Genomic DNA, 15,270 nt, shown 5'->3' with positions numbered 1-15,270 from the left:
GTTCCCATAGCAACGCCGGGGGGGGGGGGAGGACGGCGCCCGGCGGCCCAGCCGTTCCGCCGACGAGAGGTGATTGGCGCAGAGACCCGTCTGTCACCGCGCGACGCTTCCCATTGGCTGGCGCGGGCGGAAGGGGGCGGGCGGAAGGCGCGGCGGCGGATGGCGGTGGCGGGCGCGGTGCGGGGATGGAGGGCGGCGAGGCGGGCGGCGGGGGGCTCCTGCAGCAGATCCTCAGCCTGCGCCTGGTGCCCCGCGTCGGCAACGGCACCACCACCTACTCCAGCCCGCTCTCCACCTTCCCAGGTACCGCCCCCGCGGCAGGGTCTGCTCGGAGCGGGGCTCTCCCGCGGGCCCCGCGCCGGCCTAACGGCGCTTCTCTCCACAGAGATGTGGTACGGCGTCTTCCTGTGGGCGCTCGTCTCCTCGCTCTCCTTCCACGTCCCGGCGGCTCTGCTAGCGCTGTTCACGCTCCGGCACCACAAGTACGGCAGGTTCATGTCCGTGAGCCTCCTGCTGATGGGCATCGTGGGACCCATTACCGCCGGCATCCTCACAAGTACGGTAGATGGCCGAAAATCGCGACAGGGTGCCTCTGAGGTGGCCGGAGGTTGCCTTTGGGAGTGCGTACAACCGCGGCGTTCCCCGGCTTACAGAGGAGATGAATGTTTTAACTGTATTCCCCCCTTGGTCTGTGTTTGGTGTGGGACCCCACCTGGAACATCCAGCTCTGAAGTCCTCAGTACAGGAAAGAGATGGACCTGTTGAAGAGGGGCCAGAGGAGAGACACAAAAATGGTCAGGGGATGGAGCACCTCTCCTATGAGGAAAGGCTGAGAGTTGGGGTTGTTCAGCCTCAGAAGGCTCCGGGGAGACCTTATTGCAGCCTTTCAGTTCTTAAAGGGGCCCATAAAAAGATGTGGAGAGACTTTTTAGCAGGGCTTGTTGTGACAGGACAAAGTGTGATGGTTTTAAACTAAAAGAGGGAGATTTAGGCTGGATGTGAGGAGGAAATTTTTTACAGTGACAGTGGTAAAACACTGGCCCAGGTTGCCCAGAGAGGTGGTGGATGCCTCATCCCTGGAGACATTCAAGGCCAGGCTGGATGTGGTTCTGGGCAACCTGATCTAGTTGAAGGTGTTCCTGCTCTATGCGGGGGTTTTGGACTAGGTGACCATTGAAGGTCCCCTTCCAACCCAAACTATTCTATGATTCTGTGTTTGAAAGAATTGGACCATACCAGCATTGAGCCCTTTGTCAGGGCTTCCAAACATACCTGTCAGGTGCAGAGCCAGGGGGTTTTCAAGTTTCTGACCTCTCAGAGAAAAACCATGCACAGGTTTGGTGTCTGTGCCCAGAACTGGGTATTATTTGCAAATGTGGGCTGTGATGTAGAGAATCTTGTGATAAAAGTATGTCCAAACCCACCCCAACCTCCACACCTTCTGCAGGCCTCAGCAGATCTTCACGACCAATTTGCCTGTTCCTACCAGCGCAGGCTGGTTACTGGCTGAGGTTTATCATGACAAACCCAGCCCAGCATTTCTGCCAGCCTTCTCCCACAGAGCCCCCTTGTTCTGTGCCCCAGTCTCCCACCCTCCTAGATTCCCTCCTTCGTCCCTGTGGTATGACAGCATATGTCTCGCATTCATGTGCTGTCACACATTCATGTTTTGGCTTTTCCCCCTCTCTGCAGGTGCTGCCATTGCTGGAGTTTACAGAGCTGCAGGGAAAAAAATGATTCCCTTTGAAGCCCTCATTTTGGGAGTGGGCCAGACGTTCTGCGTGGTGGTGGTTTCGTTTCTACGCATTTTAGCCACTCTCTAGCTCTTCTTCAGACGCTAGAGATCTCAAATCAAAGGAAGAGCAAAGGATCTGCTGCCTGTGCTACCTCTGAAACAGATCAGGGGGAGTGCAGCGGGAGGTGTGCCTGGGTGTGTGCTTTCTCTGCTGGATAAAGGTAACCCAAGGGTGTGCTCCTGCCTTCAGCATGACTGAAAATTAAGCTAAAAATGGTGATTTTGTTATTTTTTGGTAACATTAAGTGCCAAGTGGAACTGTTATTTCCCTGGAGGATAGGAAACTAAATGGCTTCTGGAGGAGAAGGCCCATCTACCTTTTAGCAGTGATGTATTCTAGCAACAGGATGTAGCTAAGAGGTGACAGTAGCTGTTGTGGGGTAGAACCAGTGCTACAGAGTGAAGTGATGCTCACTTAATGCTTTGAGTTCTTGCTGCTTGGTTTGCAGTGAATTCTTCTAATGTGAATTTTTTAAATGAGAAAATGAATTTGTGTTCTTCCTGGCTCGAATACCAGCTCTTGCTCATAGTGAATTTGGAAGCAGCAAAAGGAAAAATCATTTTAGACAGATGAAAGTGCAAATTTGTTGCAGAGAACCGTGACTATGAACACTGCTGTGGGGGAAATAATTGGTGTAAAAAGGATTGCTACCTTTGTGAATTTTATTACAGTGAAGCCCTTCAGGCACTGTGTACCTTCTGCCTGAGAGGCAGAGCACAGCTGATGGGACACTACACCCCACTGCCCACACTGGGAATCCCAGGACACATGTGTGAGTGCTCACTGTTGCTTCTAGGGCTCTGAAGGAGACTCATGGTTTTAAACTTACCCATTCTCCTTTTACTTGCTGATAATGTTTATGGTGGTGTGGTGGAATTGGGTGTCTTTCTTTGCTGACATGAAAACATTGCTGGCCAGCTTACATAAAACTCAGCACACTGCTTCTTAGGTGACTGTGCTGTTTGGTGCTGGGTTGTTGGGATCTGGGGCTTCCCAGGTGCAGAGGCAGCCAGCTCACAGCATGGTGCTGGGTGGGATTCCTGCAAGACTCCTGTGAGGAGCCCCAGTGATTCCCACGTCCCAGCCCAACCTTTGCCAGCGGGCAGCGTGGTCTCTCATAATGAATTGGTTTAGTTTGGTTTGTTTTAAGTGACTTTTAACTAACTCTTAGATCCGCCCTTTTGCCAGGAGACATGCCATGTGGCTGCGGCACTCCGGTAGCTGGCTAGGTATTTCCTGGGAGCTTGGTTTTTGGGGGGCCTTGGGGAAGCTGAGGTTGAGTGCCAAGGATGGGGGATTGATGTAGCCAGCTCCGTGGCTCTGCTGTGGTCATTTAGTTATTGCCACGGGCATGGCATGGGCTGCCAAGGGAAGGTGCAGTCTGTATCCAGCCTTGCAGAACACGCTTACCATCCATGTTTTTGCTGAACTCCTTTGGTTTCTAAACCTGCTCACCTGTTGTACCCACAACATTTCGTAAGGCCAGTTATCCTCCATGAGCCATGTGTCCTTTCTACTGAAACAACCCTCAGCAGGGTGCGCTGTGTATTGTGAAGAAGAATTTCTCTCTGTGTACTAATTTCTCAGGAGCGGTCTGTTGGCAGCCAATGGCAAGAGGTGGTTTGCAGGAGCTACCTACTGAGATTACCCTAAATTTTATCGCGTGTTAATTCAGGGAATAAAGCTGTGCATTTTAGGGAAGACTTTAATGTGAATCCTTTTCCCTAGGTGGGTGAGGTCCAGGTGGTGTAACAAATTCTAAGCCGTGGATCTCCAGAGAGCCCTGTGTGCTGTGCTGCTTGTAGAGAGCCTGTCTTCCTACTGCGGCATCCATCTGGGGAACGTTGGGCCTCTCCTTCCCTCTTTGCTTCTGCCCCCAGTGAAAAAGCAGGATTGATGATTTCTCTAGATGTCTTTTTCCCCTCCCTTTTCAAATGGCTGCACACACAGCGCCTGTCCAGAGTGCCTGGTTTAATTCACGTGAATTCTGTGTTTTCCTGGGTGGACTAGAGTGGGCAGCTCTGGCCTTACCTTTCAGGTGAAGCTAGAAACCAGTGTCCTGGTTTCTAGCTCCCCTTTTCCTCACCCTGGCATCAAAGACTAAGCAGATGACAACTGCGAAAGCACTTTATCAGTGTGCCACATGTGATGGCACGAGGCTGGTTCCTCTGTGGTAATGGGCTGAAGCACACAGGATGCAAATCTGGGCTGTTAAGAACAAAAATTGCTTAATAAAATCACTTGGTGCTGGGTGAACTGAAACCCTCCTGGTTTCTACTCATTGTGATCTCCAAAGTCTGTCTAGGGGAGAAGGAAGGGGTCTGCTTTACTTGGAGAGTTGACAGCTTGGCCACTGTTTGGAAGTTGAGTGGTTGGAGCCAGTGGTGCCTCTCTGTGCCCAGGTGCTGTGAAATTTGCAGGGAATTATTGCTTAGGAGGTGAACAGTCAGCTGCTGACTTGTCTTGGCAGGCATTAGCACTGGGTGTGTGTTCTTTGGTATTCACAGAGCATCCACTGCTCCCCTGGCTGCCTTCCCCACCTCCCTGTGCAGTAGAATCAGATCCAAACAGCAAGGAGAAGTAGTCTTGAATCGGTCACTGCTGGCACTTCCTCCCCTCTCATTGCATCAGCTTGGTCTTCCCTTTACATTCCCTTATGCTGAGTGAGGTGAGCAGAGGAATCCCCTCAGTTTTCAGCTAAAAGGGGTGGCAGTAGACTTTGCTCAGTGAAACTTGCCCAAAACTTCAGAGTTGTAAACCATCAGTGCTGAGGTGTTCCCCACAGTGCTGTGAGCCCCTGGCCAGCATCGCTCGAGGAAACACCTTGCAGAGAAGCCACCTGCACTGGAGAAACTTCGCTGCTGAGGCTCATGGCCCTGCTCTCTGTGCGCAGATATGCCCTGTGTGCTCTGATTCAGCTCCCACCTCACTTCCTGTCTCACTGATGACTGTGGCTGTCGCGAACAAATCTTTGTACAATAGGAAACTCTGTAAATTTTATTTTTCTACTGACACTTCTAATCCTGGTGGTGATTATCAGTAAATTCTGTAACCATCGAGGTGAATAAAGTTGTGTGTTTCTCCCGCAGCGTGACAAGGGGACCTGGCTTGTGCTGTTGGAAATGAGCCTTGCTCCTGCCTCACTCTAGGCCAGGCAGCTGTGTGCAGTCAGCAGTTCCCAAGAGCTGGCAACCAGGTGCCTTCACTGCTTCCCCAGCCCCAGGCAAGCATGCTCCAAGATCAGAACTGGCCTGAAAAATTCACATCCCAGGTCAGCAGGGATCCAGGAGGCTTTATTGGCAGTAAAAGGTCAGCACGTTCTCTTGGTTGCCTCGGATGAGGATGATGGGGGGTCTCAGGTCCTGTGAGAGGGTCTCGAGCCAGGCCATGTAGAGGGAGCTGGGGCAGCCCTTCCTGCCGACGGGTGGCGTGCTGCGGCACAGCGAGAGGCCGGTGAGGCATGCCCCCCCCCCAGCCAGGCTCCATCTTTAGTCCCCCTCTCCATCCACCACTAATTTGTGAGTTATTTCCCTAAAAAAGGGCAACACCACATCCTCCTCCCCGACAGGACCCGGGCCAGACCTCTTGGTGCCTTCCAAGGGGTTCTCCCCACCATCCCACCACAGGTTGGGGTATCAATCCGGAGGAAGTGGGCATCCAGGGGGACCATTTTCATGGGGCTGGAGGCTGTTGATGGTACCTACATGGCTATGAGCGCCGCATCTCGTGAGTAATCCAGCAAAATCTCATTCAGCCTCACTTGCCGAAGTGACTGCAGAGCAAAGAGGGGTGGGAAATGCAAAAATCGGTTCCAGAAAGCCTGAATTTCATCTCAAAAGCAGGAGACCCTTTGTGGAAGCTCCCCAGAAGCGCTACTACCTTGACTCTGTTCTTATCAACCTCCTCATCAGAAATCTTCCAGGGACAGCCCTGCCTCATCTCATTCACCATGGCCACATCTTTGAAGCCATCGTTTAGCCTGAAGGGAGCGATGAGGTCGTCAAACCTCTTGATGCTGCAAGACAGGCAGATAGTGCTGGGGTCTGGGTGGGTTTGGTGGTGCTGGGGAGAGGCAGGAAGAAGGGGAAGGGGGCAGTTACTGCTCTGGCCGGGGTTTCTCGTTGATGTCAGGGAGGATGTGGACCTCATGGAAGCCGAGACGGAACTTGCTCAGCAGAGAGACAATCCTACCAGAGGGAAAAGGGCACCGTTTCCAGAAATCAGTGGGCACAGCAGCCCTGGGACCTGCCTTGCTGCCATCCTTAGTGTGCACTTAGGTTTTTCCCACTCCACAGTCACATTGATTTTCAGAGGAGCAAGGCAGAGCAGCCAGGTCAGAGCCTACAGCTCCTGTTACCATAAAGGCCAAGGGGGTTTGGGGGGAAAGCAGCTCCTGCGACCCACCCATGGGGACAGCAGTGGTGGCTGTGTGGCTACGAGGGACTGCAGGGCACTTACACCTTCCTCTCCTCGTCCATCCTGTTGATCTGCCCGCCGACAAACACGCGGATTTTGCACTTTCCCCACCGCTTCTTGCGCCCCAGGAGGTAGGGGATGAGAAGCGTGAGACCTGGCCCCAAAACACCCAGTGGCAGAGGTGGTGGCAGCAGCCCTGTGGGCTCACCAGCGCTATTGACACCAGATGCCAGGAATGCCCTGGCATAGTTGGCAAGGACTGAGTCCTCCTGGGCAATGGGGGTGCTGGGGTCACATTAGGTGGACAGAGAGATGTCAAAGAGCTGCAGCAGCCAAAGGTGAAGGTTACCTCCATCGTCAAAGAGCCAGTAAATGTCAATGGTCTTCTTGCCTTGCTCACTCTGGAAGATGGTGCTCGCCTGCTGCGCACTGGCCAAGGTGGTAGGATCCACTGCCAGGGCAAGAGGGTCCTGGTGTCAGCAAGGAGCACTGCCAGCCATGGATTAAAGGCCCATCCCTGCTCCCATCCCACAGCCCTGACTATAAACCTGGCTTCCAAAAAATAATCGTTGGAGCCGGGAATGCTCTGAGTGGCCCCGAGCCGGGACCAACCTGTGCTCAGGGCTGCTCTGCCTCTGGTGCCGTTCTCCTCCGCTGCCTCGAACGTGGGGTTAACTGGGGAGGGAGGAGATGAGCACGGGCAAGCAGCAGCACCCCATGTCCCCAGCCCCTTCAGTCCCAGCCAAGAGTGATGTCTCCCCAGGACCGTGACCTTCGCCTGGGGACATGGTGCCTGCTGGCACGTCCTACAGCTCCAGCACATCTCTGAGCATCCCTGGCTGCCTAAAAGCACTTACCATGTGCCTGCAGCACTCGGGAAACATTCAGCCCTTCCTTCATCCTTATCAAGCACACACCATACTTGAAATCAAAGGCATCGCTGGAAGGAGGGAGGAGAATGAGGTTAACGGTGGCCGTCTCATGTTGGGTGGCACTGCCAGCATGTGGCCACAGCATCCCTGCACCCAACCGCAGGGCCACCACCAGGTCCTGGCGTCCCCAGGGACGGAGGAGCTGGTGTGGCCGTACTGCAGGATGCCCACGTAGTCCTCCAGGCTCTGCGGGGATCCTGTCCGCCAGTTCCTCTTGTAACCCAGCACCAGGATGTTGGGTCTCATCTTCCCGAGGCCAGCAGCCTATGGATAGATGTCCTCATGAGACCCCTCTGCAGGGACAGATGGACACAGGTGGTGTCAGTCCGCAGGAGAGGATGCAAAGGGGGTGCCTGGAGGTCAGCGAGCGGGGTCAGAGCTCCCAGGCTCTACCTGGATGAGCATTTGGACGCCACTTCTCAGATTCTCAGCCACCACATCCGTATAGAAAGCCTTGATCTTCCTCTTCATAAGCCACTTGGTGTGGCCATCTGCCATCAGCCGGGACTCTGGCATCTTCTGCTTCCGTGGTCCCTGCAGGGAGCAGGGGCAGGGGCTCAGGCACAGGCAGCCAGCCCTTCCTGCTGGTGGCCTTGCCTCTAACAACCTCCAGCTCCTCTCTTCCCAAATCACTGGCAAGACCTGGATGTAACCACTGCACATGAGGAACGTTGCAATCACAGCAAGAGAACCGGCGAATTTTGGGCATCAGCAGCCAACACACACAGTGCCAGCAGTCCCATGGCTGCAGATGAATTGGCATTTGCTGCACCTCAATTGCTCTTGAGGCTTCAGGACCACGCTGAGCAACTGCCTAGATCTACTATGTCGTTGCTTTGTCAATTAATTGGTGAAGGGAAGCCGTTAGCCCACAGAGACACCCCAGTGCTTCATCAGTATTGCTTAACAAGCTGGAAGGAGGCTTTCAGATGAAACGTCTCATCATCGGGTGGCACATAATGAGCACTGTTCAATCCCACCAGGACACATCTGGATTTCCCCACCTACCGCCCATGGATGGCCAGAGCCCCCAGGACAAGGAACCAACTGGCTTTTGCAGGTGACTCACAATGAGCACGTTGCCGCAGAGCATCAGGCTGAGGTTCTTGGTGAAGGTCCCCACGAAGTCCACCAGGGCTGGGCGGAAACTGGGAGGGCCGGTGAGCACCAGGCACTGCGGTCTGTGGGCAGGGAGGAAACGAGGGGTGAGGGCTGGTACTTTGTAGGTACAGAGCCTCTCCAGAATGAGCCATGTCTCTTCTCCCATGTCTGGCCAGGAGCAACTATAGGGAGCATCTTTAGGATGAGACAAAATCCAGCTGAGGGTCCAGCCTCACTCCTTGAGGTCTTTTTATATCAGACGAGAGCAATGTGTCTGCCTGGTACAGGGGAGGCAAAGTTTGCCCTGTTTTCCACCTCTGCGCATATGGCAAAGATGTGGGACTTTGGGGATGCATTTTGCTGGGGCTCCCAGTTACTGAGGATGGTGGTGAGGATTTTCAGGTTGGATATAAGAAAGAAGTTCTTCCCTGTGAGGGTGCTGAGGCCCTGGCACAGGGTGCCCAGAGAAGCTGTGGCTGCCCCATCCCTGGCAGTGCTCAAGACCAGCTTGGACGGGGCTTGGAGCAACCTGCTCTAGTGGAAGGTGTCCCTGCCCATGGCAGGGTGTGGGAACTGGATGATCTTAAGGTCCATTCCAACCCAAACCATTCTGTGATTCTATGATGTGGCCATGAGCATGAAGCCATCCTGGGTTTGCCGGCAGCGGCTGGCTCTGCATCCCCCTCCCTCCATAGACTGAGACCCCTTGCCTGTAGTTCTTGATGTGCTCATCCACTTCACTCAGCCCCACTGAGTAGTTGAGGGCCATGTTGTACGAGCTGGCTTGCATGGAGGAGCCCCAGTTGACATCTACGTGGAGAAGATGGATTAGTCGTAGGGCCAGACACCTCCTGGGGTATCACTGGCACCAGGTTACTACCTGGCTTTTTGTAGAGGACATATCCCAGGAGGAAGATGACGATGCCGAAGGCGATGAGGGCTGCCCACCAGGTCAGCAGGAACATGATCACCACTGAGATGGCAGCCCCGAAGAGCGCAGCCCACTTGCTGTAATACCGAAAGGAGGGTCGCCAGCCTGCAGCAAACACACACACGGGGCTGCTGCAATGGGAGCCACTCGGGGATCTGCCTGCCGCAGCGCAGCACAGCACAGCATGGCGTGGCACAGTGTGGCACTGCATGGCACGGCACAGCCCACCTGGGGAGTTGGTGATGGAGGCATGGAAGCAGCTGAAGTTGATGAGGGCGTAGGAGCAGAGGAAGAAGTTGGAGATGATGGGGGCGATGGCATTGAGCTCCGCTGCAGGGAGGAGGAGGAGGAGATGCTGATGGCAGGGACTGAGGCACCAGCTGGTGGTGGACACAGGGTGGGCAGCACCTACCGATGAGGATGAAGCCCACGGCGATGACATAGGTGAGCATGTAGCCGCGGATGGGCTCACTGTTCCTCCCGTAGCCCTTCCCGAAGAAGCCTATGAGGGGGTAGAGCTGGTCCCTGCAGAGACACTGTGAGAGAGACGTGCTGGGAATGGCAGCACCATGGTGGCTCTTGCACCTCCTAGAGCAAGGGCTGAACTGGCCTCATGCCTTACATCAATGGCAGCATTCTCCTCGCCCTGGGGCTGCTCATGGCCGCAGAGCACTGAGACGTGCCCAAGAGCATCACTTACTCCTGATGGATCACTTACGCGAGCTGGAGAACACAGACACTCCGCTCTCACCTGGAAGACTTTGGGGGCTGAGACGAGGCAGGCCAGTGCCGAGGAAAGGGTAGCGCCAAAGATCCCTGCTGTGATGAGGGGGCCAAACCCGGACACCATGCTCATGCTCTGCCCAAAAACCAGGCAGTCAGGAAACCCGGCACCCCCAGCACATAAACTCTGCCCTGGCCCTAAGGGATTTCTGGGCCCCATCCTGCCACCCTCACTGCTTTTCCATTAACATTATCCTGGCAGTGAAGTCCAGACATGTCTAAAACCCTAGGAAGACATGCTCCCCAGTATATCCCCATTACATGGGTGCTTCAATAGGATGCTGGGCATGAGGCTGCGCTGGGAAACCCATCCCTTGGAGCACAGACCCAGCCAGGAGCATGGGCGAGCACCTGGTAGTAGTTGCTGAGCCCGTATCGGCAGCTCTGTCGCTGGGCACAGGCGGTGAAGTTCCACCCGAAGGCGCAGGCCAGCCCCTCACAGCCCGGCGAGCCCAGTGCCACGCTGTCATTGAGGCTGCCAGAGGCATCCCGGACCACGCAGGCGCCTGCAGGGACACGGTGCTGCTCAGTGTCTGCTCACGTGGAGGTGCCTCATGTCCTCTTGCCTGCGGCATCCCCCAAGTCCCTGCCCTGGGGCTGCCGTGAGCAATGCAGTGTGAGTAGCAGGTTGAGGGAGGTGCTCCTGCCCCTCTGCTCTGCTCTCGTGAGACCCCACTTGGAGCACTGTGTGCAGTTCTGGTGTCCTCAACATAAGAAGGACATGGAGCTGCTGGAGCAAGTCCAGAGGAGGCCACGAGGAATGATAAGGGGGCTGGAGCACCTCCCGTATGAAGATAGGCTGAGAAAGTTGGGGCCATTCAGCCTGAAGAAGGCTGTTTGGAGACCTCATAGCAGCCTTCCAGTATCTGAAAGGGGCCTAAAGGGGTGCTGGAGAAGGACTCTTCATTAAGGACTGTAGCGATAGGACATGGGGTGGTGGGTTTAAACTTAAACAGGGGAGATTCAGGTTAGATGCAAGGAAGTTCTTCCCTCTGAGGGTGGTGAGGCCCTGGCACAGGGTGCCCAGAGAAGCTGTGGCTGCCCCATCCCTGGCAGTGTTCAAGGCCAGGTTGGACACAGGGGCTTGGAGCAACCTGCTGTAGTGGAAGTGTCCCTACCTGTTGCAGGGGGTTGGAACTGGATGAGCTTTAAGGTCCCTTCCAACCCAAACCAGAACCAGTCTGTGATTCTATGTACGCCATGAGCTTTGTTGCCCTCCCAGGACTGCATGGGGACAGGAACGAGGTCTGGTGCCTGTGGCACTTGCCATGGGGTATCAGTGCTGATGTCTATGGTTTGCTCCTGGATCCCACCACCTGCATCGTCCCAGACGTCCCATTTCAGGGGAGCGGGTCCTACCCAGCCCACCTGAGGAGGCGCTGCTTACCAATTGTAGCAGAAAGCACCAGGTAAGACACAGTGGTCCAGAAGATGGCCATCAAGGTGCCCTTGGGGATGGCCACAGCAGGATCCTGCCCAAGGAAGTCACAGAGATGTAAGATAGCTTTCCGGCAACACCACTAAAATGCTGTTTTAGTCGTGGCTGCTGCACAAGAGGAATTTTAATTCACTGCAACACAAAACCACGGAGTATCTGTTTTGTTGGCTGAGCCTTCCCCAAAGCTTATTCCAGAAGAAATAAAATAGGGTCTAAGCTGGATGAAAACAAAAGCCCCAGGAAGAACAAGGCTTCATCTCTGAGAAATGCTGGCTCAGTGATCAAACGCACCTTCAGGTCACCCGAAATGTTGGCCCCAGCCAGGATGCCAGTTGCCGATGGGAAGAAAATGGAAAACAAGCTGAAGAAGGAGCCCTCGGGTCCCCGCCAGTTGGGCACAAAGTTCTGGGCAAAGATGTCAGCTGGGGAGGAAGCAGAGGAGAAGCATTTGGGGCCTCCCGACCACCTGTCTCCTGGCTGAAGCATCTCGGTGCGGGATGGAGGCACACCGCTGATGGCAGGTAACCCATGGGAGGAAGACACTGAGCTCTTGCTGACATCTCTCAGCGAGGAGCACTTTCCCATAGCAAACGTCTCCCCCAGCAGCAGCAAGGAGCCGGGCTCGAGCCACGTGCTTGGCCCTGCTGACCCACCTCGGTAGCTGAAGAAGCCCTTTGCTTGCTTCTCGGCAGTGGCAGGGATCACCGTCCCCACCAGGTAATTTATGAAGGAAACCAAGATGACGAGGAAGAACAGTATCTGTGCCTGCCAGAGCAGAAAGAGCCAGCTGAAGGCTGGGATTTGGGAACTGAGAGGGAAAACTATGTGTTTAGAGAAACCCCAGCCTGTTTTTGCAGAGCTATGGGCATCCCCTGCTCCTTGGGTGCCTGGTGGGCAACAGGGACGGCTCTTATCAACCCAGGGGAATAGGTGAGTGGCAGAAGTGAGGGTTACCTTGGCCTCCCACTCCATGCCAGCCAGGGAGATGCCCAGCAGCACCGTCACGGTGACCACTCCAATGATGCGGATGTCGTTGGTGGGGTCCACGATGAGGGAGTTGTGCTCCTGGGGAAGGGGCACCATTCACAGCATGGGAATAACCCTCACACTTACTGAACCACCAGCACTGACTTTAGCAGCCACCGGTTGATTGTCAGTGGTCCAATATTAATTAGCAATTAATGCTGCTTGCGCATGGAGGTGGGACCCAGGGGACATGCACAGCCACTGCTTTACCTGCAGCAGGTCCCGAACAGTTTCGGCAAAGCCCACGGTGTGCATGGCCACAGCCACTGCGTTCGCGAAGGCGAAGATCAGCCCAATGGAGCCGCCCAGCTCCGGCCCAAGGCTCCGCGAGATGAGGAAGTAGGTGCCCCCTGAGGCGGTGGGAGCACCCCGTGGTGTTTGCTGCCTCCCCAACACATTTTCGGGGCCCCTCCGCACCTCGTGGCCCATGCCAGGGGACACACACACACGGTACCTGACTTCACTTTGCCGTTGGTGGATATGGCAGAGATGGACAAGCCGGTGATGGTGGTCACTGTCACGGACATCAGGATGATGAGCCAAGTCAGGGCTTCAGGAAGAGAGCACGGCTGTGATCCTGTGTCCATCTCCATCCACCCCCCAGACCCATAGACCCCCTGCCTTCCCTCAGAGACACACAAGGACCTCATCCCACCACGGTTGATGCTGCTGGCATTGTCCCCCCAGTGCTTTGGGTGATGGGGAGCTCAGTGCTGCCATCCTGCCCATGCTGTGCTGCAGCACCCACCAATTCCTGCCTGAGCAGTGATCCAGGGCAGGCGCAGGTAGAGGATGACTCCCCAGATGTTCAGCATGCAGCGGATCTGTGGGGACAGAGGGGGGACACTGACCATCGGCCCGCGGGTGCTGGGGCCACACCAGCTCTCCTTGAGAGGCTGCTCCCATGGGACCAGTTGCACTCACCATCACACCCTTCACCCAGCCGAAGCGGACGGGCTCTGGTGCAGGGTCTGTGCCCGGCTCCCCCGGTGCCTCCTCTGGGCCGGCCTCTGCCAGCCCATTGCTCCGCTGCAGGTCGGACACGGGCGCACAGAGGTGGCCTGGGTCTGGCTGTGGGGCAAGGGGGAGGCAGGTATGGGCAGGGAAAGGCACCCAGGGGTTGCCAGTTGGGTTATCCCTCTTCCTTCTCCTAGGGCCTTCCTGGGGACGTGCACATTGGCACCAAGAAGCAGGATATAAAGCACCACAGCCATGAAGATGCCAGAGGGACCAGTGGCATGGGCTGAATCCCACCTTACCTTGAGGATGGAGTGCAGGTCCGCCAGCGAGGGCCTGCCCTTCCTGGTGTCTACCACCCCCTTGCTGTTGGCGTAGTGGTCATAGGCGGGCACGACGTCCACCGTGTTGTAGCCAAAGGTCCTGGTGCAGAGGGTGCTGCCCGAGAGCTGGGTGGGCTGGGTGCTGTCACAGCCAGAGCCCTCAGCGGGCGCGTAGGGACCACGACCACCCTCCTCCGTGCCCAGGAGGGTGCTGATGGTGAAGCGGCCGCTGCAGCGGGCTGGGGGCAGCTCCACGATGGGCAGCTCAGCCATTGCCCCTGCCCAAGGCACTGCCGGGAGAGGGATGGGGCAGAGAGGGGCTCACTGGGGCTTTATACCCAGCAAAACCAGAGCGAGGCAATCAGCACCCACCCACCGCTGCTGCTAATGGGGGAAAGGAATTGGCTTGAACCACCCCGAGCTGGTCAGAGGGAAAAAAACTAGCTGGAAGGGATATCAAACCCACCGTAATAGGTATCCCTGCCTCCCGGCGTCCGATGGGGCGGCGATAACAGATTTGAGATTAAGTCCCAAGGACAGAGCAGGAGAGAAATGTGGCGTGGAGTTTGCCTCCGGCCCTGACCCGAGAACATTCAGTTCCCACTGGGATTTATTATGGAAAATGGGAGTAAGTAAATCCCACGCACCCTCACCCTTCCCTAGGATACTGCCCCAGACCCAGCAGATCCCGTAAATCATCTTGGCTGGCCTTGGAGTTGCTCCCTGTGGCACTGAGCTGTGCCAGAGGTGGGGAGGAAAACAATGCCTTTATCTCACAGTGGAACCAGGGGGAAACAGGGAATGCAACATTGAGAGGGATGCCCCCCCACCAGGATTCAGATGCTGGGAGGGCTGGAGGACATAGAGCAGTGAAAGCCACAGAGCCCCTATGTGACTTTCCAGTGCTGGGAGCTGGCAGCTCTCTGGTGCAGTAGATGCCCACACATCCCACAGCCCCTCCTCCTGAGCCCAGGGAGGAGAAGCTGCTGAGCACCCAGGGTTCAAAAGTGCCCCAAACCCCATCCCTTCATCCCTTAAACCCTTCCCCACATCACAGAAAACATGAGCTGAGGCGACGCTGCCACTCAGTGTCCACCCTGCAGCCACCAGGAGGTGCGGGTGGGGGACGGGTGGGATGGGAGACTCATACCTCTGCAGCCCAGCGTCACATGTGCCTTAAAACTTACAGATAACATCAGCAGAGACAGCAAATAAGTCAGGCAATAAAATGTGAGGGCAGCCCATTTGAGTTTCAGCCCCATGTGGCTTTGCAAGCAAATGGAAAATTCAGGCTGCCCACCCTGCCGCCCCTGGCTGTCTTCTGCACTCATGCACAAATACTAACCTGCTTCCTGAGGACTCACTCCAGCCCTGCTGGATTGTTTGTGTGTGCGCAGGCACCGTCCACAACCGCACCAGCCCCACGTGGGCCAGCATGGGCCCGTTACCCGGGGAGCTGAGGACAGGCAGCCCTGCCTGCAGCACAGCTCAGCCCTTGCAGCGTCCCACCTGCCCAGTGCAGAGCATCCCAGTGCTGCCCTTCTGACCTCCAGCCATGGAACAGGGA

At 55.9% G+C, this 15,270-nt stretch overlaps 2 protein-coding genes across 9 annotated transcripts; one reads left to right on the top strand and one right to left on the bottom strand.

The window, feature by feature from the left end:
• The first annotated feature begins 121 nt into the window (after positions 1-121).
• Positions 122-4,884, top strand: TMEM170A (transmembrane protein 170A). The gene is made up of 3 exons (XM_030470123.1): positions 122-303; positions 386-556; positions 1,693-4,884. The coding sequence occupies exons 1-3, from the start codon at positions 186-188 to the stop codon at positions 1,821-1,823; spliced, it is 420 nt and encodes a 139-aa protein (XP_030325983.1). The 5' UTR covers positions 122-185; the 3' UTR covers positions 1,824-4,884.
• SLC12A3 (solute carrier family 12 member 3) lies at positions 4,781-13,993 on the bottom strand. Of its 8 annotated transcripts, XM_030470120.1 has the most exons (26): positions 13,683-13,993; positions 13,348-13,494; positions 13,172-13,247; positions 12,878-12,973; positions 12,634-12,773; positions 12,352-12,462; positions 12,051-12,162; positions 11,689-11,819; positions 11,347-11,431; positions 10,311-10,465; positions 9,928-10,035; positions 9,589-9,712; positions 9,405-9,506; positions 9,126-9,281; positions 8,956-9,055; positions 8,214-8,325; positions 7,538-7,678; positions 7,302-7,408; positions 7,070-7,152; positions 6,825-6,887; positions 6,562-6,663; positions 6,255-6,366; positions 5,897-5,983; positions 5,676-5,811; positions 5,501-5,568; positions 4,781-5,228 (listed from the first exon to the last, which is right to left on the bottom strand). In XM_030470120.1, exons 1-26 carry the CDS (start codon positions 13,974-13,976, stop codon positions 5,090-5,092), a joined length of 3,087 nt encoding a protein of 1,028 aa, XP_030325980.1. In that variant the 5' UTR covers positions 13,977-13,993; the 3' UTR covers positions 4,781-5,089. The 8 variants fall into 8 exon arrangements, 6 of the variants coding, with proteins under 6 accessions (XP_030325980.1, XP_032775547.1, XP_032775548.1 ...); XM_032919656.1 differs by having other exon boundaries at positions 11,689-12,162; XM_032919657.1 differs by having other exon boundaries at positions 7,538-7,663; positions 11,689-12,162.
• Positions 13,994-15,270: the final 1,277 nt, after the last annotated feature.

This window comes from Strigops habroptila, chromosome Z, assembly GCF_004027225.2.
Source record: "Strigops habroptila isolate Jane chromosome Z, bStrHab1.2.pri, whole genome shotgun sequence".
Classification (NCBI taxonomy): Eukaryota; Metazoa; Chordata; class Aves; order Psittaciformes; family Psittacidae; genus Strigops; species Strigops habroptila.
This window is presented reverse-complemented; position numbering and strand designations above follow the sequence as displayed.

Coding starts and splice junctions, on each gene's coding strand:
- TMEM170A (XM_030470123.1), top strand. CDS start 186: ATGGAGGGCGGCGAGGCGGGCGGCGGGGGGCTCCTGCAGCAGATCCTC. Junction 304..385: donor CCCGCTCTCCACCTTCCCAG/GTACCGCCCCCG, acceptor TTCTCTCCACAG/AGATGTGGTACGGCGTCTTC. Junction 557..1,692: donor TACCGCCGGCATCCTCACAA/GTACGGTAGATG, acceptor CCCTCTCTGCAG/GTGCTGCCATTGCTGGAGTT.
- SLC12A3 (XM_032919656.1), bottom strand. CDS start 13,976: ATGGCTGAGCTGCCCATCGTGGAGCTGCCCCCAGCCCGCTGCAGCGGC. Junction 12,163..12,351: donor GCATGGAGTGGGAGGCCAAG/GTAACCCTCACT, acceptor CTGCTCTGGCAG/GCACAGATACTGTTCTTCCT. Junction 11,432..11,688: donor ACATTTCGGGTGACCTGAAG/GTGCGTTTGATC, acceptor TTCCTTGGGCAG/GATCCTGCTGTGGCCATCCC.